This window comes from Falco punctatus (assembly GCF_963210335.1).
Source record: "Falco punctatus genome assembly, chromosome: 6".
NCBI lineage: Eukaryota > Metazoa > Chordata > Aves > Falconiformes > Falconidae > Falco > Falco punctatus.
Window position 1 is genome coordinate 26,196,300 of NC_137585.1, and position 27,113 is coordinate 26,223,412.

At 40.9% G+C, this 27,113-nt stretch overlaps 1 protein-coding gene across 9 annotated transcripts in view; it reads left to right on the forward strand.

Moving 5' to 3' along the window:
* The window catches only part of LOC308065808 (protein bicaudal D homolog 1), a 318,237-nt gene that overhangs the window by 109,987 nt on the left and 181,137 nt on the right, over positions 1-27,113 (forward strand). For all 9 annotated transcript variants that reach the window (XM_080392294.1, XM_080392291.1, XM_080392289.1 and 6 more), the window contains exon 3: positions 25,891-26,043. In XM_080392294.1, the coding sequence (XP_080248420.1) occupies positions 25,891-26,043 (153 nt within the window). The remainder of the gene's footprint in view (positions 1-25,890; positions 26,044-27,113) is intronic.

Sequence of the window (27,113 nt, forward strand, 5' to 3'; positions counted from 1 at the left end):
CCCTGAAAGCGATGAGAAAAGCAAGCGTCTTTGGGGTTTATATTTCTGTGTTCTCTATGTTGGTATCTTCTCACTTGGATTCATTCAGCCTACATCTTACAAAACTGATGTCTGCTCTGTGTGGCAATGTGATGCCAACCTTAAGCATAGTCCTCTGTGGAGTATGTTCTCCAGTTCAATTCCCCCTTCTGCCTCAAAACCTCAAACTCATTACCAGTTTGGCACTGGTATGAAAGCGTTAATAAGTTCTTGGCTCCCATCATCCATGCTAATTGTGCTTTCTGCAACAAACTTTTATCTTGGGGGAAAAATAGAAAAGGAAGATGACAGGAGGGTGAACAGCAAGAAACTCAAATATGCCACCTCTTTTTCTCCCTTTGCCCTTAGTACAATACATGAAACAAGCTGGTTATTTTTAGTTTTTCTCAACAGTCAGTGCCAGTCAGCATCCAGGAGGAGGGCAGCAAGTCAGGAAGAGGTCAGACAGTGTTATCACCCTTTCATTGTAATGGTCAAATCCACTTTTAAGCCTCAGGATTGAAAGAAATGCACTTTTGCTGGCAAATGTTTTAGATGTGTACGTGCAGATGCTCATACATAATCAGAGCTTGTCTGCTTCTGTGACGTTATTGTTCCCAAAACCCTATCAAATAGGTAGGACTAGATATGAATGCCATTTTTGTCTTCGCTGCTCATTCATTCTGTCTGTGTAGCCTTTCCTTCCCTTCTGAAGCACAGTATGTTGGCTCTTTCAGCTGAATATGCCTTGAAGTCATCATCATAGATACTTGATTTTCACTTCAGTTAAATGGTCAGGTTGTCTTTTCTGATGCTGGCTGTGAAATATATGTGAAGAATGGCTGTGGCATTACAGTGTCAGCTTCGGAGTCAAGTGGATTAAAACTGGGCCACTTCCTATCAGCCCTTCATACCTAGTCACGAAAATGGGATGCAAAGGCAATGCTGTTCACAGATGCAATACTGTGAGTTTTGGCTAATGATAGAGGGTGGTTTACATTTGTTGCTCATATTTCCTCCTGTCTCATTTCCCAAGGGAAGTGGCAACACAACCAGCAGTGAGAAGATACCAGGTTCTGGTTCTGTGCTTAGTAGCTGTAGGTGATTAACATGGCAAGAGCAAAATTCTGGTCAGTGTGGAGAAAAGGAAAGTGATTCTTTTCCAAACAACTTCTCTCAGGTGGTATTCTATGTGCAGTGACCATCTGCCTCTCTCAAATGAGGCATGCAGAGAGCTCAGGATGAATAAGCAAAGCAGGGAAGGAAAAGTAAAAAAATCTGAAGAATAGGTATAGACAAGGGGTTGGTTGTCAAGTAATTAGGAATATATTAGAGAGAGAAATTAAATATTTTGGCCTGTGTCAAGCCAGTAACAAGGTTTCATAAGCTCACTCTGCCTTGGCTTGCTTGGAAAATCTGGGAGGAGAAGGATGGCCTTGGTTTGTTGTTCAAGACTTCAAATGCGATGAAGGACTGAATCTGCAGACCCCTTTGCAAGATGTCAGAAAAGAAGTTCCAATTCACAAAGATATCTAAGCATGTTTTGAAGCAGCAGCATAAAAGGTATCCAAGAAAGCCTACGGATAGGCTTACTGATGATACTTTCAGACATGTTCATAGGCGCTTTGCAGCACTGACGCTCATCCTGTTTTGGCAGCAATTCTCATAAACATTTTACTGGGCAGTATGTTATTAAGCAGGTAAGAAATAGCTATAGATGTAGATTTATGAGATTAGTGTGTTTTTGACATTCATTTTATTGCAGATCTTTGAGTCATCATCAAAATATTTTTGGTTTGGAGGCTAGGAGATACAGCTGGTTTTTATACAACTTCATTTGCCCATGCTCTGTAAATGTCAGTGGTGATTTAAAGTCAGTCCCTGAACAGATTTCATATGTTAAATTTTTGCATTGTTTTGTGGTTTTATCCATTGAAAGCCAGTTATGAGTTTCTGTTATCATTTTTCCTGCCCTCTAAAAGTTATGAATTACTCCTTCTCCTAACCTGACTACAAAATTTTTTTTCACCATATCTGTTACAAAGTGGAGTTACGTACCAGAGCCATAACTCTGTTTTAAAATAAATGGCTTTATAGGCTATAAATTAAATGGAACCTTAAATTGCTAATAGACTTTAAAAATACTACTGTATTGTTAGTCCACTTGAAATTGTTTTAATGTCTTCAAGGGAAAGAAGGCAGTGCATGTTCTGAAATTTAAAAAATGAAAAATTTTTAGAGCACATGGGTCTGGAAACTTAAAATAAGAAAAGTACAACCCTGCTCGTGTTTCTGTTTAAGAAATCCTTCTCCTCTTAGCATGTTATTCAATAGTAATAAACTCTTCTTGTGTGATCAGCTCTGACACAGGGCAGCAGCATCACTTGCCTCCTGCTGAATTCAGGCTGTGAATTGCCTGCATGAGCTAAGGACCAGTTTTCAGGAATTCAATGAATACTGTTACCTAGCTTCTCACTGCAGCAATCAGAAGGGCAAGGTGAATCAACTACCAGCTCAGATTCAGAAACATTTATGTAGATTAATCATTCTTTGATACCTATTTACTTTGGGGAACTGTATTTCCTTTTCAGACCCAATAAATGCATGTTACAAACTGAAACTCTGAAGTTCCCCTGACACAGTCTACAGTCTTACAGTTCTTAGCTGAGCTCAGAAATGTTGGAGATACTGATTCTTTGCATAGTCAGAATAACCAGTGCTACAGCCTCTGTAATTTTGTGCCTCGAGGTAGAGAGTCATGATCATGTATATAAAGGCAGGATACTTGGCAAAAATTTTGTTCTTTGACTAAAACTGGAAAGCTCCTTGCTTCCAAAGGTAGCAAATTTATTGGAGTTTTTCTGCTCTGTTGTGATTTCATTAAAAATCATCGCAATAACTTAGAGTGAATTGGAGAGAGAATATTTCTTTCCATCAAGAATCACATGCAAAAACTGGATTATCATTGTGTTTTTCATATCATATTGCACTGACCTTTTCCCCAGGGGTTGTAAGCAAGCCCAGGACATTAAAAACAGAATAGGCTGGTTTATTCTTTATTAGATGCTGTGAGTTAAGGAAATTTAGCCATGACTATTTCTTTCCTGTCCCACCACAACATTTTAATATGAGATATACCATCTTGCAATGTTTGAAATATCGAAGCTTGTCTTATTACTGAAATCTAAAACCACAGGTTTTGCTTTGTTTAGCAGTTGTGGTTTTTTATGCTGCACTCTGCAAAGAAACTCCCCATCTTAGTTGTGCCTTGAAGTAGCAGAGGCAGCTTTAAGCATCATTTCCATCCCAGGTCTAGAAGGTCAAGTTATTTTTAAAGCTGGTGATGCAGCTGAAACACAGTTCAGGCCCTATAATGGTGTCATTCAATGGTGTGGTAAAATGGGTTGTGAAAACAACAGCAAAGTAAAATACACACATGTCACTTCCTCCACTGAAGCACATAACTCAGGGGCTGTTGGGGTATGGAGCCATGTGTCGTCTTCTCCTCTGGCTTTCTGCTTTTCGTCTCCTGTCTGTACTCCATTAGAAACTTTCATTATTTTAGCATGATTTGGGTTAACTTCTAAATGTGATTTATTGCTGCTTTCTGTCACGAATATACAGATGGAACCTGTGTTTTCGGCTATGCTGTTCTCCAGTTAGATTCAGGTTTTTTTCTTGCTGTAATTTTCACTTTATAGTGTGGGGTTTTATTGCACGGCCTTGATAGCCTATTATTGCTCAACCAAGGGTGGGGAAAAATAATTTGGCCTGAGATTGATTATATATGAAGTAGATGTTTTGCTTTCAGTTGTTTTGGGAACAGCTTTCATGTTCTTCAGAAGATATTTTTTAAACTTTATTTATTTAGTGTTTTCCTAGAATTTTCACTACTTTTCTTTTAGAAAATAAAAACAAGCACCGAAGCACTAGTTTGGCTCTTCAGCAAAGTGCACCTGTTACATGAAGTCAGTCTCTCTCTCTCTTTCTCTCTCTCACACCCTTCACACCCCTGGCCCCCCTTTCCCCAGCTGTGCTGCAGCTTCTGCTGGGGTGTTGGTGGCACCATGTCCTTGCAGTTGGCCAGCTGAACTGCAAGTTCACGCAGTACCGGTGCCTCACATTTTAACATATCTTGGAGTGAAATGCTTCACTGAAAAATAAAAACATAATTTATTTAAAAAAACTTCTGTTATGCAAAATAGGTAAAGACAAATTCTTTTAATAGCAGAGACAGTTTACCTAAGGTGAGTGTTTTTCTATATTTATGTACTTAATTTTTTTTTCCAAAGAGGCCTCAGACTTCCTTTAAAACAAATTATTTGTTCCAGATAGTTGTCATGCATCCAAGTCACATCCTACCCCTTCTCTTAAACCCAGTCGGATTTAAGATGTAGCTGTACTTGGAGGTTTAAAAATGGTGATGGTGATGCGTCTGGGTGAGTGCTGAGCTCCCCTGTGCACGGCTGGGCCTTCAGAGGGCACCGACTGCAATAAATGCGGTCCTGGTGGAGGTTTCCCCTGCTGCCAGGTAGCAGGCTGGCAGCTAGTGATAGCACTCTGGGCTTATTTGAAGAGGATTTTTCTCCCAGAGGAGATGAATGGATTTCCTGTGGCTCCAGTGTGGCTTTTCTGGGAGCAGATAAGTAGGACAGCAGTTGAGTTATGAGGGGGCATGGATATGAAAGAACAACCAAAGCACTAATAGAGCATTTTCCCTGGTTAAGATAATGAACATTAAGAGGTTGTATATGAGACTTGTACAAGTGTGCTTGCCTCTGGATTGACGTGTTGGTAGGCGTTTGTTTGCCACGATCACTGCTGTGTAAGGTAAGCAGAACTGGTGTTTGTGTTTTAAGAAGAGCTAATAAGGAAAAAAACACACAGAGCTGATGCCACCAGGTTTTATTTCAGACTGGAAATGGCTCTTGCAGATCTCGCTTGCTGCTGTTCTGAGTAAAGGGAAAACTGCAGATACGTCTTCTCTTGTGTACTCAAACATGATTTCCGTGCATCACCTCCCAGGAGGACTGTATCCCTTTCTTACCAGTGCTTTATTGACTTCCAGTGTGTTTGTAGCCTTACACTTTTAATATTTTTGTGCCTTATCCAGGCCAGGCACATGCATTTCAACTATCCTCAGTGTAACTATAGCCTGAAGGGAAACTCGGGCATGTAGTGCATCTTCAATGAGGTTAAGAAAGCCTGTATAAGATTCAGGGAATGCAGGGATTATATCCTCCAGCACTGTGCCATCATGGAAAGGTCAACATCCCTCAGCTTTCTGCACTTGCCCTTATTCAAGGACATTAAACCTCATACTTGATGTGAAAAACTGAATGCAAGATTTGCATTGGAATAAAGCTCTGTAGCACAGAGAACATTTCCAACTTCCTTACACTGCAAGAGTTACCCTGGGAGTCTTTCTGTCTGTAAGGTACAGACAGCTGGCTACAAGAAGCATCTTTCTTGGCGCAAGACCAGACTTTAAAAACTCTGCTTCAGTCTGTGGCCTTAGTTTTACTTTCTCTTTTCAGTTGCTTATGTGAAGAACAAGTTTCTGAGACCTTAAGTGTTGAGTGCTTTTTTTCCCATTCTTTCTTCCATTTCTTTCTTTCTTTCCCTTGCCCTTTTTGTTTTCTGGTGTATGTTGTTTTTGGTTTTTTTTTTCTGTAACTGGTCTCATCTAGATATCAAGTGGCATCAAAGACCTGTTTGTCTGCATAGCATGTTTATAGACCTTGACCAAAGTTGATTCCTGATGTATCACTGTTGACTTCAGCTGGACTGTATCTAGTATGTATTTGCCTCATTGTTTGCAAAATTGCTACTAAAAATTGCTGAATATTGCTGTTTAACTATTTGCATACTGGCATGCGAAGTCAAATGAAAAAAACCCAGACAAACCCTACACACAGACTCCACACTGTTCTCTTCCGTTCAGTACAACTGAGTGAATTTTCTTGGTCTCAGTGTGCATTGCTACACTTAAACTCATTTGTGCACTCCAACTGTTAACAAAAATCGTGATAAAACCAATTCTTTTTCTGAAAAGGCTCTGCTGTGCTCTGTAGGCAAGAAGGTACCCCAGTAACTCCTGTAATTAAGACCTTTCTCCTTTGTTTTGGAACATATGGCAGGATGGGATAAATAAGCAGGAAAAAATAAGCTTTGTTTCTCTCTAAAACCTAGGTATTTTTTTCCTGTGTGTTTCATACGACTGTATAAATTCAAAAGTGCCCCAAACCAACCATGGTTTGCCTTCTGTCTGTAAGGGATTGGCTCCCTGTAAGTGCTGTCATGCATGTTTTGGCTGAGCACACTAATTTTCCTCTAAACCAACCTTCTTTATGGGCAACATAAAGGTGTATGTGCAGTTCAAGGTAATCTTATCCAAAATCTCCGCTTCCTACAAGAGAAACAAAATAACCCGAGGTAGCTACCAGCAGACTGCATGTAGCTCACATACATTCTAAATTAAATGTTCTCTGTCAAATCAGTGGTCTTTAAAAAGCCCACAAATTAGCAGAAATGGGGTATGTCTGTATGTGATTTCCTTTTAGAACTTCTGACATTATCATGCTGGTGTCTAGACAGTCCATAATCTTCTATTCCAGGGGAAAAAAAGGAAGTTTTCTGCCCCATCCTCAGAACTTTGTATTTCATAAGTGAGTAATTTTCTAATGTTACGGAAATGATAAAGTTCATCTGGATAAGTGAGGACTAGTGATTCCTGTTGCTACCTCAGTGGTGCTGCCATCTGTTCAGCTCCTTGCCTATTTGGTGGGATAATTTAACGAGTCTGTTCTTAGAGCACACATTAGTTTTAGTCATATGAGAGATAAAATACTATGGAAAGAAATTTTGTTTGCAATAAGGCTTTTTTTTGTTTTTTTTTAAACCAAGACATGTTTTACAAATTTCTACCTCTTCTGTATAAATGCATGTATTGTTTTACCTGTTAATCAGGTTTTTTGCACTGTGTTTTAATGGTGGTCTAATTTCTTAAGGTATGTAATTTGTATAAATTTCCTATAATTAGATGAAGGTTTTTTCCCCTAATGGGGGAGCTGAGGCACAGAGGCTGAGGTCCCAGTTTCTCATAACTGGCTGCCTTCTTGCATTTGGTGATGCATCTGACATTTGGTGATTGACACTTAGTGAACTATGTGAGATGATGGACGAAGTTTGTGTTACATCCTAAAGCTCAGAAATTCCTGGGATTCCCATACCCACAACACTAACTGAAACTGTTTTCCCTACCCAAGGTTCAAATATTGTAATATTTTTTCCAGTGCCCTCGATATTCAAGAGCTTTTAACAATGCTAGTGTGAATCTATTGAGTTCTTTATATCCTGCAAAAGAATACCCATACTCCGTCACGTAGCAGCTGTCTTTCACATCTGTTTTGTGTGTTTAAACAGACATAATACTAGCAACATTCTGCAATTTCCCTGATGGATTATTTAAAGAACCTACCATCCTTTTTGCTTTGCTATTAAATTATAGGGTATTAACAACTGGCTTTCTCTTTCAAAAAAGGGTTTTTTTCATTTCAGAAATCCTGTCTTCTGCATCAACTCTTCTCTCCCATTCCCGAGTTACTCTCAAAGCTTTGTACTGGTGCTAAATCCAAGTTTCTAATTGAGATTCTAAGCAGGAAAAATCGCATCATTGGCTTTTGTTCTCCCATGAAAGCCCATATTAATGGAGACTGCCTTATATAAAGCAATCCCCTTTCACCTTTGAAAACAAAGAAGAGTTCCTGTCTGAAACAAGTACTGTGGCATTTCAGTGTTTCCAAAAAGCCTGACTGAGCTTTATCCGGAGCCTTGACTGTCCTTATCAGCACAATGCACAACCAGCACCAGTTCTGGTGTGATGAAATACATGGTACAGTCAGAAGGAGCTCCATCTCCGAGCCGTTTCCCAGGGCTGGGAGAAGAAGAGCCTTTGGTCTTCTGAGCCTGGCAGAGAGCTGGTGCTTGACCTCAAGGCTACTGCAAGAAAACAGCTGTGCCATGGGCTGGTGTATGCTTTGCAGTCAGCTGCTGTCTTACCTATCCCTTCCAGTCCCACATGTGCCAGAGGTGGGGGATCCTGTTCAAAGCTCACCAGATTGACAGTGTTTTAAAGTTTCCTACTCGTATCCTTCCCCTGAATAGCTGGATTTGGATCACAGTTAAGATTTCTGTAGAAGAGAAAGGGCTGATGCTAGAGCTTGTGGCATGGGATATCTCTTATCGCAGTCTGTCACACCTAAGTAAAATGTGTGAAGGTAGTTCTGTAGTAGGAGAAAAATAAGGTTTAGGTGTGATTAGTCGAGCTCTGACTAACCTTGACTTACTACCCTTCATTTCAAGCAAACATTTAGGGTCTTGTCAAACACAAAAGAAAGAAAAGACTTCCCCCCACCCACACACTTCTGCAGGTATTAGCTGATCAGTGTTAAAATCCTCATGCTAACATGTTACATTGGTAACACCTGATGAGGCTGAACTCAGCCATGTAACACGCAAGGGTATTATGACCGACTTTCTCCATTGTATGCTTTTAATATGGGCTACATAACACGCGCTAGCTAATATATGTTAAAATATGCATTTTCACCTAGGGGGGTCTGCACTGTGGAGACAAAAATTTGTGTCCACAGTGGTTACCCAGCCTCTCCTTCTGCCAAGATGAGAGCCAAGAATATCACAACTATTTTACTGACAGCTGGGTTTTCTTTTTCAAAATGAGTTGTCTTGGTTTTGTTGATTTGGTTTTGTTTTTCTTAACTAAGTTTTTCCCATGAATATGAGGATATGGTCTTAAAATGAAGGGGGAACATTGGAGAAAATTTTGATTTAAAAAAAAAAATACTTTGATTCCCAGAAGTTATCCTCAGGTTCATAAAGCTTCAGGAGAAAACATTATTAGAGACCAGTCTGCTGTCTTGAGGACAGAGGGACAGAGTGGCCTAGGCTGCTGCTGTTCACTTCTGATTATGATTTTTGTCATTGGGGTATGATACTTCCTTCTTTTTTAGCAAATAAATAAGTGCAGCTTAAAACATCTGTCATCACTGGGGTACTAACGCACTTTGTAGATGAAATCTGGCAAAGAGCAGCCTGTAAGATTAGCAGTCTTATTTTCTTACCACTTTGAATTTAGCTGTTATACATTGGTTGTCTTTCATTAACCCCTGTTTAACCCAAATGACAGATATTTGAGAGAAATTAGTATTTGTTGCAAATTCAGTATCCTCATATCTCTTGTTGAAGAAACAGGGAATAAGAAGTAAGGGTTGGAGGAGCAGAAGAAAAAAACATCCTCATAATCTTCAAGAGGGAAAAAAAGGACAACAAATGGTAGAAGAGAGAAAAAATGTAATTGTTGGTAGTGCTAGGCAGGGTGTGATGTTTTTATGGCTGAGTTTAGGACAAGTCAGGACAGGAAAAGCTTTCAGTACGGTGTTTACATTTGAGTAAAATGGTTGGAAAAGGTTCAGTGGGTGCTCTCTGGGTCACCCAAACACTTCCCCAAGGGAATGAGAAGAAGGAAAATAAAATTCTATTTGGTACAAGAATGTTTAGTTTTGCTTGAAATCTGTCTCCTTTGTTAGGAAACTAGAATGCCTGCCCTTACGTATGTAGTTTACTGAGTAAAGCAGTTATAAAACTGCAGCTCAGTCAGGGTCAAACAGTGGCCTGTCAGAACAGTGCTAAAGCAACTCCAGTCCCTTAATGAGACTGACTGAGAAAAATCTTTAGACTTTATGCTACATTTATTTGTGAAAGCAAGCAAGAAAAGGCCCTATTAGAAGAAGCAGTTTTGACACTGTAGTGTGCTAGGGTAATAACCAAGAGTACATCTGAATTTTGTCTAGATGCTCCTGTAATTCAACTAACGTGATCTCTGAGGGGCTCAGAAGTGTGGGGGAAAAACATTTAGGATTCAGAGAATGTAGTCTCACTCATCCTTTTGTTGCTATGTGAGAGCTGTCTCCAAAAGCTTCCCCTTTAGTGATGATAACTGGAAATGTCCACAGGGAAAGCAATAGTTCCTAGTTTCTCAGGACCAAGGCCAGAAATCGATTTTTAACTTAAACTTGAGGCTTTGAATTGCGCATAGAAAGAAATCCTACTTTATGGAAACCCAGGGATTTTGACTTAGTATCTCTAATACTATTAATGTTTCTGACTTGTAATAGGAATGTTCTTTTCCTAAAGCAGCTCAGCTTTATTCCCTGTGCTTGCTGCAGCTACACTGCTCCCACAGCAGACACCAAACTGCTGCAGAGTAATGCCTGCCACACTCTGGAACATGAAAATGGGTAGCACTTTAATTTCATACATTGGGATCACATACTAGGGCAGTTTGGCCACTTGACCATAAGAAGGCTCCATTTTGGCCACTTGACCGTAAGAAGGCTCCATCGATTGAAGATGGGGCATAGGACAGATGCACGTGCCTGCAAGGCTATTTTTTTTTTTTTTTTGCTTGTGGTTTCAGTCTCTCACAAGAGCTACTTGTGCTCTGTACAAACTGAAGAAAAATTACTTGTGCCACAGAAATTTCCATGTGATCAAAGGTAGAGGCTATTAAATAAGCGTGCAGTCTCTAACAGGGGTAATGCCTTGCCGAAATTTGTGATTACACCAGAAGTTCTGTTTGGGGGATTTTTCTCATTCTGTCCTTGTATTTGGCAACGTTGTGCATTACACTGCACAGAGAGCACGGTACAGGTGTGTGGGTGTGATGCATATCCCATGTCCCACGTTTGTGTTTGTGTGTAGGCACACAAGATCAGGAAGTTGATTCTCTGGTTGAGATGCTGGGTAAACTCAACCTCAGCATAATAATTAAGAGCCCAAGAAATTGTTAGCAGCCTGGGTAGTCTCCCCTGTAGAAACTTGTAGCAATATTTCAGGGATGAAAAACCTGGGAATAGTCCATAACTCTGTAGGTATGACGTGGAATATATTTATCAATTAATGAAGAGGACTTCATAAATCTCATCTTATTCCAGTTGCTTGTCTGAATTCTGACCTAGTTCAAGCGTGATGTTGTTTTTCCTCCCTGAGGATGGCTGTCATTTTACTAGATTGATTATTCTGCTGCACTTTTTTTGCAGTGTACAGCTGAATTCAGTTGTGCTGTATCAAAACTGAATTCAGTTGTGCTGTATCAAGCCATTGGGCATACAACAGAGTAAGAACAGAAAAACTTGCATTTAAATAGTTATTTGCCAAAACTGGTATTTGATTTCATTAGTAGTAATGTTACATCAAGATCTTGGTTGATTATTTTAAAAACTCAGAGGAAATTTAAGAACACTGTAATAAATTTGAAGCCATCCTCTAATGTTTTCTTATATTTTATATTAAAAATCAGTCAGAAAAAAACCAAAGGGGGCATAAGCTATCAATCAGCAGTGGCCTGCTGGGAGGTTAGAAAGCAGAGGGAGCAATTAAGCCTTTGGACTGCAATCCTTCACTGCCATGGAAGTTTCTTATCAGTATCTGGAGATTTACAGTCCAGCATTCCAACCTTACGAGTGTGTGCCCTTGTGCCTCGGGGGCCATCGCTGCGGAGAGCAAGATGGGGAGGCTGTAACTCTGCCCCGGGCAACCAAGGCTGCCAGGGCCAGGCATGGTGGCCAGTCTGGCACCCCAGCTGCCACTGGCAGGCTTGAAGGCTTGAGCGAAGGATGAGTTTGGAATTTGGAAACAGTGATAGTGAGCTAGATAAAGCTTTGGTGAACGTGTCTGTCATGTTAAAGAGGGGGCGACTTTACTTGAACCCTTTGTATTGGCTCAGTCTGTCCGTTTCCCAGGAAAGACAAGAGCCTTGATTAGAAGTCGTTTCATTCGTCAATTTTAACGGCTTTAGAGGATGGGTCAGCTTGACTTAAACTTTGTGCACAGACTAAACTAGAGTTTGATAATTTTGTAGTTTGGACAACAATTCCCCCTTTTCTGACTCATTTCAGTCTAAACCCAGTTCGTTTTCTTTACCTTTAGGTGGACCTTGAGTGACTGAAGTCATACATATTTTTGTTACTGGTTGGTATTGCATACCCAGTGAGGTGTGGTAGTACCTTGGAGGCAGGTAACTTTGGGATGGAGCATTAGTATTACAATGAGATTATCTCATCCAAGGGAAGCAATTTTGCCAAAATTGTTGGCCCAGCAGCAGGCATCTTCTCATCTTATCAGCTGTGTGGTACCATCAAGTTCCCATTCCTGCAGGGAGTACAACAGAGCCTGGCCAGGGTGTCTTTGCTCCACCCTCCATTACTCCTATCAGTATGTGCTAAGATGGCAAGGGTGTGTCATGCTTAAGGAGCTGTGGTAAAGAAGGTTTCATGCATGTCAACCATCCTGAAAGCGATAACTGTATTTTACCCTAAAAATGTGTCCTGGTTTCAGCTGCGATAGAGTTAATTTTCTTCTTAGTAGCTGGTGCAGTGCTGTGTTTTGGGTTTGGTGTGAGGACAATGTTGATAACGCACTGAGGGTTTTAGTTGTTGCTGGGTGATGTTTGTACTAAGTCAAGGAGGGGCTGGAGGGCAGGGGAAACTGGGAGGGGACACAGCCAGGACGGCTGACCTGAACTAGCCAAGGGGATATTCCATTCTGTATGATGTCATACTCAGCACATAAACTGGTGGAAGAAGAAGGAGGGGGAGACATTCAGCATTATGGTGTTTGTCTTCCCAAGTAACCATTATGCGTGATGAACCCCTGCTTTTCTGGTGATGGCTGAACACCTGCCTGCCCATGGGAAGTCGTGAATTAATTCCTTGCTTTGGGTTGCTTGCATGCACAGCTTTTGCTTTACCTATTAAACTGTCTTTATCTCAACCCACAAGTTTTCTCACTTTCACTTTTCTAGTTCTCTCTCCCCTCCCACTGTGGGGGCAGTGAGTGAGTGGCTATGTGGGGCTTGGTTGCCGGCTGGGGTTAAACCACCACAAAAAGCTTTCTGTAATACTATGCTTCCATTAGGTCCCAGTTTTCTCTAATTGCCCCCCAAGTAATTTTCCCCCAATGTCTTTGAAATAAAATGTTTTCCCCTCTACTTCTCACATGGGCATGTTTTTCTAGATTTCCATAAACCCAGACAAAGGCAGTTCTTAGTTTATCACATTCCTTGAGCCCAGCTTCTGCAAGGACAAAGAAACTGCTTCCCTCTCTTGCTGAGCTGGGGACTTTGCAGCCCAGCTCCAAGAGCTGCCGTGTATGTCCCTTTTGCTCATGTGTGCTCTGTGTGCTCTAACAATCACTGCAATCCCTCAGTATTTGCTGTGACATGCTGTCGTCCTCATGCCACAACGTGTTTGTAGAAAATAATCAATACTTTAATGAATATTATCTTTAGGTCACCGAAGGGCTGGTTTAAGTTCTTTGTGGGTGTTCCCAGTTTAGTTCTTTTAACCGTATCTTACTAATAAGTCAATAATCCATTTCAGCACAAGGCTCCTGTTAATCAGACCCAACACACATCATTATCTGGATGCAAGTCCAGTGGAAACAAACGGGGTGAAAGGAAAACAGCAGTGGGTTTAAAAGGGAGTGCAACAGAACAGAAAAAAAGAGATGTAAACATAATTTTAATATCCAAATTTGAGCAATCCCATAACTTTACTGATATCTTACTCCCTGAGTAAATATGGCATTTTATGACATTTTTCCTGTTCTGATGCATTGCAGGCGGTGAATAATATTCAGTGCTTATTCAATTTCAACAAGAATAATTCAATTCTAAGGCTGTGCTGCTATGAGCAACATGCTTGAATAATCTCTGTGAGTTACAGCATTAATAGTCAGCCCTTGCACTGTGTTCTTATGGTATGTATGACATTTGTATTTCTGTCCTGTGTGCCAGGCAGTAAGAATCTTGTTTGCTCAGCCTTTTAAGGACAAGATAGAAAACTGTCAATGTAAAAATTACTACGGTTGACTGTAATATATATATGTAAAGGTTAATCTGTGAAATTTGCAGTCTGTATTAAAATAAACAAAGGGCAGATTATAAAAGCCAAAATCAAGTTTCAAACCAATTTATACAGAACAGTCAAGAGTACTACAGTGTTAGACACTTGCTGAAGACAAGTATTTTATTGTTCATATTAATAAATTCAAGGAACCTTTAGTGCAGTTTATCCAAATCTTCTACATAGGCATTTGTATTCATGAATCACCATGTCCACTGTAATTAATAAAAATTACATGTAAAATTCAGTTCTAAAGGATGTAGTTTACAGACAGATGAGGTACTTATTCTCAGCTATATTTGCCACCTAAGTCACTCAAATATTTTACCTAAAATAAAAATGCTAAGTCTTTGAGGAAAAAAAAAATTAGACATCAAGCCATTTTAATTCTTTCAATATTAATCAACTCCTGTTTCTGAATCGATATTTCTGGTCATGCCACAGAAGAATAAGTGTGTGGGGGTTGGGGAGTGTGGGGTGTGGGTGTGCAGCACACAAGGTCAAATAAGCTACAGAACGCTGTGCTTCTTTTTGCAGCAGATGGGTAATGTTACATGGATTTTAATTATTGAAATTACTCCTGACTTTGAGGAAATAGTTCCCCTCAATAATGACAGGATCGACCACATGGTAACGTTTGAGTTTTGTGGCACAGATGTGTTTATTTAAATGTGCCACGTCCTTCGAGAAGAGAAGGAGAATTACTGAAGTTTAGCTTTCTTGCTCCTCCTTTTGTAGCAACCTTTTACACTGTATTGATGTTTTTCAAGGGGAACTGGAACTAGTCTGTTGCTATTGGGAGGGCAGTGGGTGCAGATTCACAAAGGGCTTTTGAAACACCTCTGCAACTGTTCTAATCTGCAAGAATAATTTTATTGAGGGAAGCTCTGTTATGAGCATGGGCTTACAAAGCTCCCTTGATGCTGAGCTCTCGCAGCTCCTCTACAGCACAATAGAGGATGCAGCAGCAGCAGAGGACTACTTGAAATAGATTTGTACCTTTGTATCCTTTAGCTATGTACTTACACTACTTTTTAAAAAGTATTAATGGTTTCTTATTTGCTTCTTTCAATGTATTTCTCCTCTCCCAATCCACTGTGAGGAATCAGGTACAAGAACGAATACAGAGTGTTAATTGGGGTCTCCTATTCTTTTTTTCCCCCAATATCTAGTTACCGTTGTCGTCATTGCCCATCTCAGTGACTTTCTGCTGTATGTCATGCAGGGACGTTTAACAACTTTACTTTGTGGCAGGAACTACATTTCTCATATGCTCTTCTGTTTGTAGAGGAGAGGTGGCTGAAGATGGGTACAGTGGGTAAATGGAAGACTCCCACAGAGAACAACAGATGCTTTTATTTTCCTTTTTTTTGTGGGTAGGAGAAGAAATACTGTTTTCTTCCTGCAGTGTGAAATTCAGATTAGACATTCAGAAGAGATTGCTGGCAAAGGTAAAAGCGAAGTCAGGAACCATGTTTCTGGGACGGGTGGTGGGTTCTGTCATTGGAAGTATTTAAGAGATGCTACAGATACTGGGAATGACAGTTGTAGTTGCTCCTATCCTGGGAAAGATGAATGGACTAGATGCTGTCCAGGGTCCCCTTTGAGATCCATTTTCCTATGATTTTTATGATCTTTTGTGAGCTGAGGATCAGGATTAATCACATGTCTGATTAATTTGAACTCAGCCCCCTACTAATTTAGCCGTGCTGTCCCAGGGACCAGATTTATTAGTACTGCTGCCCAGCCCTGGGTCTGTGCATCAACACACTCTGGTTCCTGAGCCCTGACACAGTGATGCAGCACAGCAGGAGAAGTGTCTAGCTAGTATTTATAAAACCAAAGATTGGCTTGGCATGCAAACTGCAAAAAGCAGAGCTTGGATAGTATTGTGATGCCGTGCAGGTTGGGGAGGCTGAGCTGAGAGCCCTGGCCCGGCACGTGCATCCCTCGACAGTGTGGCTTGATTACTGGTGTAAGGAGTGTAAGGAAGGTAGGATTGAGCTAGCAGCCAGCTGTAATTAAAATAGCTCCCAGTCCTAAGGAAAGGAGGCAGTTGCCATGGGAAATGGAAAACTTACAAGGAGCTAGCTCTGTGCCTGAAACGTGGGAGAATGGGGTCACTGCCTGGCACACTCAGAGGTGGGTTACCACAGGGACCTCTGAAACTATCCTGACAGCAAAAATTAGAGTAAGACAGCAGAAAGCAATGCAAAAGCAAGCAGTCAGTAAACAGGGACATATTTTCCCACACCAACCAAACACAATGGGTCTTAAAATAGTCATACTCACCCCCCCTTATTTAGGTGTTTTTGTGTCTTTTCTCTTTCCTTCTTTCCATCCTCAGGAATTTTTACTGCTCCCTGCTCCTTAACACTTCAGTACATACAATGAAATCCTAGTCCTACTAGAGGCTACATATAAACTTCACAGTTTTACTTTGGGGCTGAGTTTCCACATCTGGAACATGGAATAGATCATCAGTTGCTGCTGAGCAGCAAGCATATCCAAACTAGAAATGGCATGTTTTCCAATTCCGTGCCTCCTGCTAATACCAGTGTCTGTGTGTCCACCCTGTCAGCAGTGTCAGGGAGTAAATACGATTAAAACTAACTGTTTGTTTGTTTTCTGGGGTGCCTTGCTGCCCTGATCTGGCTGGTGATGTGAAAGGCAGCACTGGCCCAAGGGAGGTTCAGGACATGGGAACAGCAGCTGTGGGACTGCTGAGCTTAAACTGATCACAGCCCCACACCCTGCTAGCAGAACTTTTCTGTTGTGGGTTAGCTGGTGCCCCTGGGGTCTGGAAGGAAATTTGGCACTTTGCACCTGACAGATGGCCTCTCAAAGAGATGTGTGTAACTGGCAGATGCCTCTCCCAAATGATCAGTTAGGCTTTCAAACCAGCTCTTAGTTTCTTGATGAGCTTGAAAAGGCCTGTGTGGCTCCTCCATCAAAAAGCCTGCCTTAAGGCATTGTCACACTGCCTTGGCTTCTTAAATTGTGGGTAGAAAGCAACAACCTTCATAACAAAGGTTGTAATTGAGGAGGAAAGAAATTTCTGTTCAGTCCAAAATGCCCCAGGATGCCCCCCTCTTTTTTTTTTTTTTTTCTAAGATAATTTGACAAGAGCGATTTGGGTTTGGTGTCTTTACAATAGCACCCAGTCAGCCGTGGGATAATCGGTGGTGTAGAATGGGCAACAGCCCTGCTCCAGAAAGTGCGATCTCCGGTGTTTCTTACTCAGGCACTATTCAGTGCAGCGGGAATAGTAAGGATACTGCGACGTAATTCAGCTAAAGTGTGACATTAAGAGGCAGTGCCCTGTCCACCCTGGCGGCATGCTCCCACCCTGTGCTTTTCACTGCCACCAGAGCGCAGGGCTCCCTGGGGAGAGCATCCTGCTCCGCAGCAATGGGGCTGGGCAGGTGGCAGCAGTGACAAGGCATGGAGGAGGCTGAAGGGTCTGGAGCGCAAGCCTTGTGAGGAGCAGCTGAGGGAACCAGGGTTGCTTAGCCTGAAGAAAAGGAGGCTGGGGGGAGACCTTATCACTTTCTATAACTGTTACCAAAAGATCTGTCAAATGAACTTTCTAAGTCTTGTTTTAAATTTAGAAAGCAGGCATTCTTTATTGCGGTGCCAGGAGCACTGGGGATATCTCCACCTAAGGTGCTCACCCTGTCTTTGAATGCACGCCCTTTGTATTCTGCATACTCATACATATGCATTACATTTCCCTGAAATCTCACACATATTTGATTATTTCCCGGAATTAATTTGCATTAGTCCCTCCTTCTTTTGCATAGATGTGGTTTCATCTTATTTGAGTTGGAGGGCTGCTTTTGCAACTACTGAGATGTTGATTTCTAAATACTTCATGACCTGGCCACCTTAGTCCTTTTACAATGTTTTCCTGTCAGACTTGCTATGTCTCCATGAGATTCAGTCAGATCTTTTCTTTTGTGCTAGATGTTCCTTTCAAGTTAGATCATAAATCTTATCTATACAAGATCTTCTTGATTACAATCTAATAATTATACTAAGGTTATACATTAAACTTCTGGCATCACAACTACTTAAAAGGAGGTTGTAGTGAGGTGGATATTGGTCTCTTCTCCCAGGTAACAAGCAATAGGAAAAGAGGAAATGATCCCATGGTGCACCAAGGGAGGTTTAGATTGGATATTAGGAAAAATTTCTTCGCTGAAAGGGCGGTCAAGTGTTGGAACAGGCTGCCCAGGGAGGTGGCTGAGTCTTCATCCCTGGAGGTGTCTAAAAGACATGTAGATATGGTGCTTTGGGACATGGTTTAGTGGTGGACTTGGCAGTGTTAGGTTTATGGTTGGACTCTATAATCTTAAGGGTATTTTCCAACCTAAATGATTCTACAATTCCGTAAGTGGGAGTGGGACTGGCCTTTGGCCTATGGCTGGCTCCTAGGTGGACTTGTTTTTGTCCATTTGTACCTGGAGAAATTTGAAACCCAGTATAGGCATGAATGGGCTGTGGGAAGACTCCATGGAGAGTGCTGCATTTGTAAGATGTCGTTACCAGCCTGCTCCAAAGCATAGATGTGTCATCATCTCTCTTCTACCCAGCCAGTGTGGTATTTAGAAATAAATTCTTCCACTTAGAAAATTTTAATGCCACTAGAGCTGCAGGAGAGAGATGAGTAGCAGAGTTTTACATTTAAACAAAATGACCACCATAACGTCCTTCTTACGGCAAAACATTTTCCAGCCAATTGATATTTTTCTATTTGCAAAGATCATATGTTAACGTATGGCGTCATTCTGCAGATACTGAGAAAGATCATAACTGAACTGTGCTATAACCCTGGAGTCTCAATTTCCTCTCATGCTATTTTAATACAGTTTAGTTTGGTAAAGTTTTCCTTCCTTTGATGGGATTAGTTAGGAGTTTTATAGCAGTGTTTGTTGCAGGGTGCTGGTATTAATTATAATTTAAATATTAATATATACAACACATTAATACGAATTAATTAATTGCTATAAATGCAGCCAAATCAAACCATTATTTTTCAGATGAATATGTATGATTCGAGATTTGTAGTTTATTTCATTTTATGAAGTCATTATAATATTATGTGACCAGATACTCAGCAGTTAAATTAAATACTTAAACCACCAGAACATTCCTTAATTCAGTCTTTTTATGTATGAAAGTCAATAAAATAGATACTTTATAAGGATTTATATGTAGCAGGATTTACAATGTTAAATATTATGGGTTTAAAACTCTGTGATAACTACATAAATGGGGCATTTAATTGCCCTTGATAGAAATTCACCTTACTCCTTTAGAGTTAGCGATTCCAATTAAATGTGTTGAGCATTTCAGAGGATTAAATTATTAGATGTATTGTAAATGCTTTAATTAAAAGCCGTTGCTGGTGAAGAAACTTGAAACATACATTATCTTGATCTGGCTTCTATTCAATATGCTATAGCTAACAAATATATGGCTTTTTTTGTCCTTGGCTTTGATAGTGCTGTCATTTTGTGAGTAAATCCATGGAAGGGAAAGATTATAGCTGCTTATGCTGTTCTACAGATGTATTTTTAAAAATTTCTTGTGCACAATAGCACGTCTGCTTTTTTTTCTGGTTTTGAGACAGTGAATGATATATCAAAAGCTAAAGAATGTCAGAATCATACATAATTCCAAAAGTCAGTAGTTTCTGGGTTTAGATAATAGAAGCTGTATTCATGCTCTGAAGGTAGTATGCCAATACAGCTGCTTAGATCAGATACAATACCATGAACTCTCATAATGCCACTGAATGATGCATTTTGAAGGATGAGATCAGATAAATTCAGATTAAAAAGGAGGATGCAGACCTCTAACAATGAGGAAAAAGAATATTTGACAATTTATTTTGGGATATAGAGGTATCTGTGTATTGAAAGGCAAGCAAAAATGGTTCTGCAAGACATGCTCCATCCCTGCTCAGCTAGGCATTTACGTCTATGAATCAGGATGATTGGGCTGCAAATTCTGCTAAAGGGTCAGAAGAGGTCACACTAGGTCATCCACAAAATCCCATTATGGTTTTAAATATATCTGGAAGCATGGAAAATGTCATTCTTTCACTTCAAGGTGAGTATTCCTGCATATGAGAAAGGGAAACTTTAAGGTTAGCCTAGGGGACCTTCTTTGGAGACCTAAAACAAGTTGGTGGTAAATAAAAATAGTCCTTGCTCTTCTATTCCCCCTTTCGTCCTCTCTTCTCTCAACTTCCCTTATCCCTTCAGGATGAAAAATCAGGACCTGCCAGGGCAAGCTGGGTATCTCTGCAGACCACCTGATTCTCCCTGGCTGCCTCCTCCCTGATGTGACAAATCTCTTTCTGGGTCTTTAATTTGTATATTTTCCTCTCTGGATTCTTCCATCAGTAGAAAGGAGAGGAGGGATGGCTTTCCAGTGGTGTCCTGCTACATCGTGCCGGTCAGAAGAATTCTCTGTATGATGCAGAATGAGATTTTCCACTGTTTATGTGTACCCATAAATCACATTAGAGGCTTCTAAAGGGGAGATATAATTGGGCTTTAAAGTTTCTAAGGGTATATCTGTATATTCTAAAAGTAATGAATCAAAGGTACTTTGGGGTTGGGTTATTCTTTCCTCATTAATTTCTCATGGATTTATTTATATTTGCATGTTGCCAAGTAGATACAAACAATGCACTTAAAGAGAAGCAAAAATAATTTCCAAGTGGGGTTAATTTTGTGAAGGAATGATCCTGAAGGAAGTCCCAAACCTGATTTTGGCCAAAATTGTGCTGGTAGTGCTTCCTTATGTGAAGTTAGCATGTTTGTAATTAAATTTGAACCCCAGTTAAATTGTATTTTCTATGATATGCCTATTATTGTTCTTTGTAAAAAATACACCTTTTATTTTCCTCTGCAGAGTAAAGTAAACATGACATACAAATTTACAGGGAGACTTGTCAACAAATACATGAGATCCTGGATGTTATTCTGAGCATAAACTTTCTATTACGTTCAATTTACTGTTACTGCAAAACCTGTCATTGGATCAAATGGGATTTCATACTGCATCAACTATAATACAATGCCATTAAGTTGGAAATATATGAATTTTCAATAGTTCTCTTACAAGTTATGAAAATTAGAAAGTTATGCACAACATCATGCTATGACTTGCATATTCCAACAGATAAGTACTGATTTAGAGTAGTTTGGCGTGTATAATTAATTTCTGATTGTAAGGCTGCTTTACAGTGTGAAAAATAGTATGTGTCACTGCAGTAAGGACCTGAAATCTTTTCATGAAAATTCGTATGACAAAAAATGTAGGGAAAAAGCCCAAACACTAGTTCCCTAATTTTTGTTGGAATAAAACCCAGTAGACAAAAAACAGAAATAAAAAAAGTCCTTTATGCACTCCAAGATGGGGGAGGACCAAAATAGTTAATGGAGCTGCACTCACTTTAAAAAGAAGGCTTCAAAACACCACCAGTTTCCGAGAAGTTCCATTTATGGGTCCACAGTTCAGGAAATCAAAAGCCAGTAGAGCTCACTTCTTGCCTCAGAGATGAGAACACTCAGCTTCAGGTCACTACCCCTTGCCCAGTTTGCTTTCCTTCGGTATATTTATAGGAGACAAAAATGTAACAGGTATCTTTCTTGGGCAACACTGGGGGTGTTCTGACATAAAAATGACCCTGGAGGAATCATATATTTCTTCATAGTTCTTTCTCATAATTTTCAACGTTAGACATTTCCATTATTTCATTTTAAAGTACCTTCTCACTTGCAATTATTTGATATTACACAATGCATTACAATGTATCAACACACACAATTAATACAGTGTGCTATGTATGTAGCATATGGACTACAGCATTTTAAAAGTCTATGCTGAATCAAAAATTAATAATATATTCATATATATTGCTTTTAATTTTGGTAAGAAGTACAAAAGTTTATTATTTAATATTTGTATTCCAGTGATGCTCAGAGACCTGCCAGGATTGAAGTGATGGCTGTACTGCAGAGATGTGGTCCTTGCCCCTGTAAAACCTAGAGATGTCTTTCACCATTCATATATGGCAAGTCTGAAAAATATATCTAAGTACCAGTGAATAGGTGACCTGAACAGACTTGATCTCAGCCGATCCTTTGGTTTTTAAGTTCTCGTGGTCTGTTCCGTTATGTGTAGGTTCATTAGACGTGCTATGTGACTGACATCTTCCACAATTAGAGCTCATGTATAATGAGATGCAATGCTGAAGGACTTTGTTGTTTCCTATAGTTTCACAGAAAGGCTTTTTCCTTCTTCTTTGGCACCGAACCATTAAAACCATTGCACCATGTTCAGCTGGTGACAAGGGCTGAAAATAATTTACAGCCATTAAAGCATTGCTCGTGTATCATTAGCTCCACCTCTTGGATTAATTTGGTTTTTACAGATCCAGTAAGTTCATAGGGGGATCCTCTCTGGAAACGTAAGAAGTCCTGAGGCAGTGCCATAGTAAAATCGTCTGGCTCGATTGCTCTATCCTGGGGATTTAATGTTCACTGCTTGATAACCAGTAAAGTTTAATTACGAATTCTTTTACTAACAGTTTGGGTTACGTTGGCCTCTAGTGGCTCGTATAGATAACTGCCCTGATGACAGACTCCTTTTGCCTTGTGTTTTTAAATCCTCTCATGCATTTTTCATGCAAGTCCAAGTCACCTCACAAGAGGACTGATGCAATGGCCAAATAAAAAGTTTGTGTCTTACTGCCACTGTGTCAGTACAGCTAAGGTCTATCCTCTATAACTCTATATATTCTACTGAAGAAATACATACTTAAAATAGTTCAGAATAACAATAGAGAGTTGTGAGGAGTTACTGCATTTAATTAGATCATTTGGTGGAAACAACTAATATCCTTACTGACAATAACAAAGAATAAACTCAGCATGATTTTTTTTAATAGGCTGAAGACTAGTTTGCTTCCACAAAATGCATAGAAATCTCCTATGAAGGTCAACAGAACAGCCCTCCAGCAGGTCCTGTGGCTACTCACTCGTAAACCTTGATAACACCGGGCTTTTGCCCTGTAACGTGGAAGCCCTGCCTCTCGTAGGAAGCCGTGACAGCACCAGAGCGCTTTGCAGCTGGATGTTTGCCAGCACAATGCAGATGTTTGCCAACAGGAGGAGGGATCTGGGAGCACAGAGGATGATGCCGGGGTGTTTTCAGTGACCAAACACATGCTTTACGTTACTTTGAGAAGGTGATACTGTATTCTGTGATGTGCTGGGTTTGTTTTGCCCATGTGGCAGAGCAGTAGGATTGCTTCCAGCGGAGGCCTTGGCCCCGGTTGGGGGAAGCACGGCAGGCAGCCCTGCGGCAGGCCTGGCAGACGGGATGCTGCGGCTGGTGCATTTTCCCTTTTCATGTAGTTTCTTCCTTGACCAAATGCCATGAGTAATGACAAATAGAGGTAGTTCTGCAGAGAGCATTTCTCTGTGTGTAAGAAGGGGAGGAGAGCTATATATGTTTCTGATTATACCTCCAGGATGATATAGGAGAAGGAGAAGTTGAGAATGGTGAAGGAATGTGGTTTCTCTCTTCTTAAGGAAATGGTGGTGCATTCAAGCAAGATGACAGCTCATGTTTTCTGCGGCTGTTTGCAATAACAGAAAAGACAAAGGAGTGCTCTGATCTTACAGAGTTAATTTTTGAGGCTTTTTCAAAGCATCATGCCTTGTACTGTATCAGGGAAATAATATATCAGGATTCTGTAAAAATTCTTTGCTCAGGTCCTCCATCTCTGGCCACCTTTTTTTGTTCCTTTTTATGCCTTTTTGGGAGAGGCCTTCCTTTCAATCTGCAGTGTTGAACAGCAGAGCCAGTTTGGGCCATGAGCTGACCCTTGGCAGCCGCCTGTCCTGCGTGGTGGTGGTGGTGGTGGTGGTGGTAGTGATGGTGGTGGTGGCGGTGAGCTCACCCCAGCGAGGTGCAGGCTGAGCCACTGGGAACGGCCGGCTGCTGCCATGGCAGGAGCCAAGCAGGCAGAGCTGCTCTGCACAGCCTCGTGCTCCCGGGGCTCCTGTCAGTGTTGGATGGATGTCAGCCAGTTGCTATTCGTTCCCTGGGCCAATCATCTTCCAAACACCAGGAGAGTTGCAGAGCGGCTTAATTATACTTGACACAGCGGAGTCGTGTGTTTGGCGCTGTCCACACGCTGCCTCAGACTTGCACGTATACCCGCAGCCAGCCAGTGTAAATCACTGCCACAGCTGAGAACGTGCTGGCAGAAACAAAATGTATAAAGGCAGCCCTGAGGTATAAAATGCCTTCACTTCATGAAATCATCTGCAGTACTAGTCTTACAGTTCACTCAGAGGTTTATTAGGCAGTGATGGATGCAGGAATATTTGCAGTTACTTTTATCTAGTGCTCTGTGACTCTTCTGCCACCGGGGATCTTTTCAGTTGCCTTCAGTTAAGAAATTCGGTCGTTTCTTCATTTCTTCTTAATTAGCTGTTAGGAGGAGGGTGATGGGTTTTATTTTTCTTGAAGAAAAAGGCTTAATTTTAAAAAGTGCTTTTCTAACTCTTGCATCAACGTTTTTTTCCACATGCTTTGCAATGTTATTTTCCAGGGGCTTATAATTGTTTATTTAACCTAGGTGCTAAGCAAAGTTCTTTTTACCCTCAAATCACAACACGGGGTTTTATCCTTTACATATCAGAAGGTGAATTGTACAGATTGATGTGTTTAGAGCTCCCTGACTACAGTTTCTGCTGTAATGATTTCTTAAACATTTGACTTTTTTTCAGGTAGGTGTGAGGCCAGTGGCTGCCCTCCCTCCACACTGGAATCTTTTACAGAAACCCTTCACTGCTGCTCAGGTGTGCTCTTTTTGACACCCCAGCAGCAAGGGGGCTCTGCCCCATCATTAAGGTTGCAGTAGTGCTTCTCTCCGGCACCTGCTGTGGCAATGCTCAGATTTCTCTGGCAGGCAAGGAGAAGATGTGACCCAATATGCCTGTTCCTATTAATCAGGAAAATGTGGGCTTCTCTTCAAAGCTGAGGGGGAGAGGGCTCCTACCCACCATGTCATTGTACTCTTCCAGCTGTGTGTTAACTCCATCTTCCCATAGCATCAGGGTTATGCCAGCGGAGTCTTCACAGAATAACCTGACCCTTGATGTCAAACTCATTCAGAGCTGGAATGTGATGGAAACAATTTTTGGTGAAACTGATCCCTCGCGAGCTCTCTCATAAGGCTGCCTGGGAGCTGTATTCACTAATGGGAAAAATAAAGTGGTGACCTTGTGTGTTCTCAGGACTCCTGGGTGTAATCCTGCTCAGCACAGCAATGCATTTGTCAGGTTTTTGAGGAGTGCCTTACAGCCATCTGCCTGGCAGGTCCCCCCGCACCTACCTGTGTGCCTCCCTAATGCCTGCAGATACCAGCCTGTGAGTGCATCTTGCTCAGTAACAGATGCCTTTACAGAACAGATGCTGTTACTCGTTGCTTTTCTGTATAAAAGTGGAGAGCATCCTTCAGTGGAAAGCAGGTGGTAATTTTATTTAAATCAAGTTGTACCGTAGAACAATAAAATTAATGAGATGATAAAGCTTTGCCAGGTTTTCCAATTCAATAAGCATCTAATTTTGAAACTGTTTTAATCAAGCTTCCTTATCAGATGTTCTCATTTCTGCATTGCCAACACACACCTGAAATTACTGCTTGGCCTCACTTTAAAAAAGGTGATGCTGTCTTGATTTTCACTGTTAAATCGTTTTTATTTGACAATTTTTTCTTTAGTCTTTTCTAAGGGCAGTGTTCATTAAAGTGGCTGTGCATGAATGGTAATGTACTTGCCTTTTCTCTCATCAGAATAACGAAATGGTGGAACTACAGAGGATACGAATGAAAGATGAAATCAGAGAATACAAATTTCGAGAGGCGAGACTTCTACAGGACTACACTGAGCTTGAAGAAGAAAACATTACTTTACAGAAACTGGTGTCCACACTGAAGCAGAATCAAGTAAGCATCGAAAGATTCAAGCCATTATGCTGAAAAATGACACCTTTTCCTCTAGTATCCCATAATGTGATCCCGCAGAGCACTTTGATAAAAGTTTCTTTGTACATTTCTTTCCGTTGTTTTTTTGCTGAATGCTTGCTCTGAAGCAGTGTAATAACTTTTTTGATGTATGTGGAGGCTCTTACCACAGTTTTAGTGAAATCCTGGTGGAATATTTCACTGCAGAACTTTGTAAAAGCAGAGGAATCATTAAAATAGATAGAATGGCATCTTTTTGCTTCCTGCTTTTCCTGTCCTCGCTCCCTGCAGACTCAACTCTGTGCCCAGTGGCAGAGTTCAGCCCTCTCTTTCCTCTTGCTTGGTTTCCTGCATGTCCTTTCCTCTTCTGAAGCAGAGAAAAGAGGAAATAATCTTCTCCCTGTTCTCCGGGGTTTTTTTCCTGCTCCTCAGGTTTTTGTGTACTGGTGCTACTCTCTTCTCAGCCATGCTAACCCACAAGTTTAGCAAGATTCAAAAATAGGCAATATCAGGTGTTCCTAGTTTTTCCTTTGTTTTCCTCATTACAGCAATTTGCAGCTGATGGCAAACCAACCCACAGCAATTCTCACTGCAGTGCAGAATGCACCCCAAGGAGCCCCCATAAACAAGAGGCCCTTTTCATCCAGATGTGAGAAGTCATGGAGTCTGTTCTCTCCCCTTAGAAAAAGTGCAGCTCCCTTTGCTGTGCGACACACATACCGCTGAGGAAGCAATCCAGAACACAGTTGTCCTTTAAATAGAACAAAAGAGATTTCTTTGCACGTCAGATGAGTTAACGTACCATGATCAATATTTAAGTATCTGAGTTGGATGATGTAACACTTTTTGCCTTTTAGACACTGTCCAGATCAGCATATTGTTGCACTTCCAAACACCATTTCCTTAGCTGCCAGCCGATAGTAACAGCACTGCGTTGCAGCCCCTGCTTTACGTCCTAACCTACTGCCTGGTTCAGTTAGGGTTTCTATCAAATAGCCAGGACTGTCGCTGTTTCTAACGGCAGCCTGGTAACAAATCTGCCTTATTCCTGC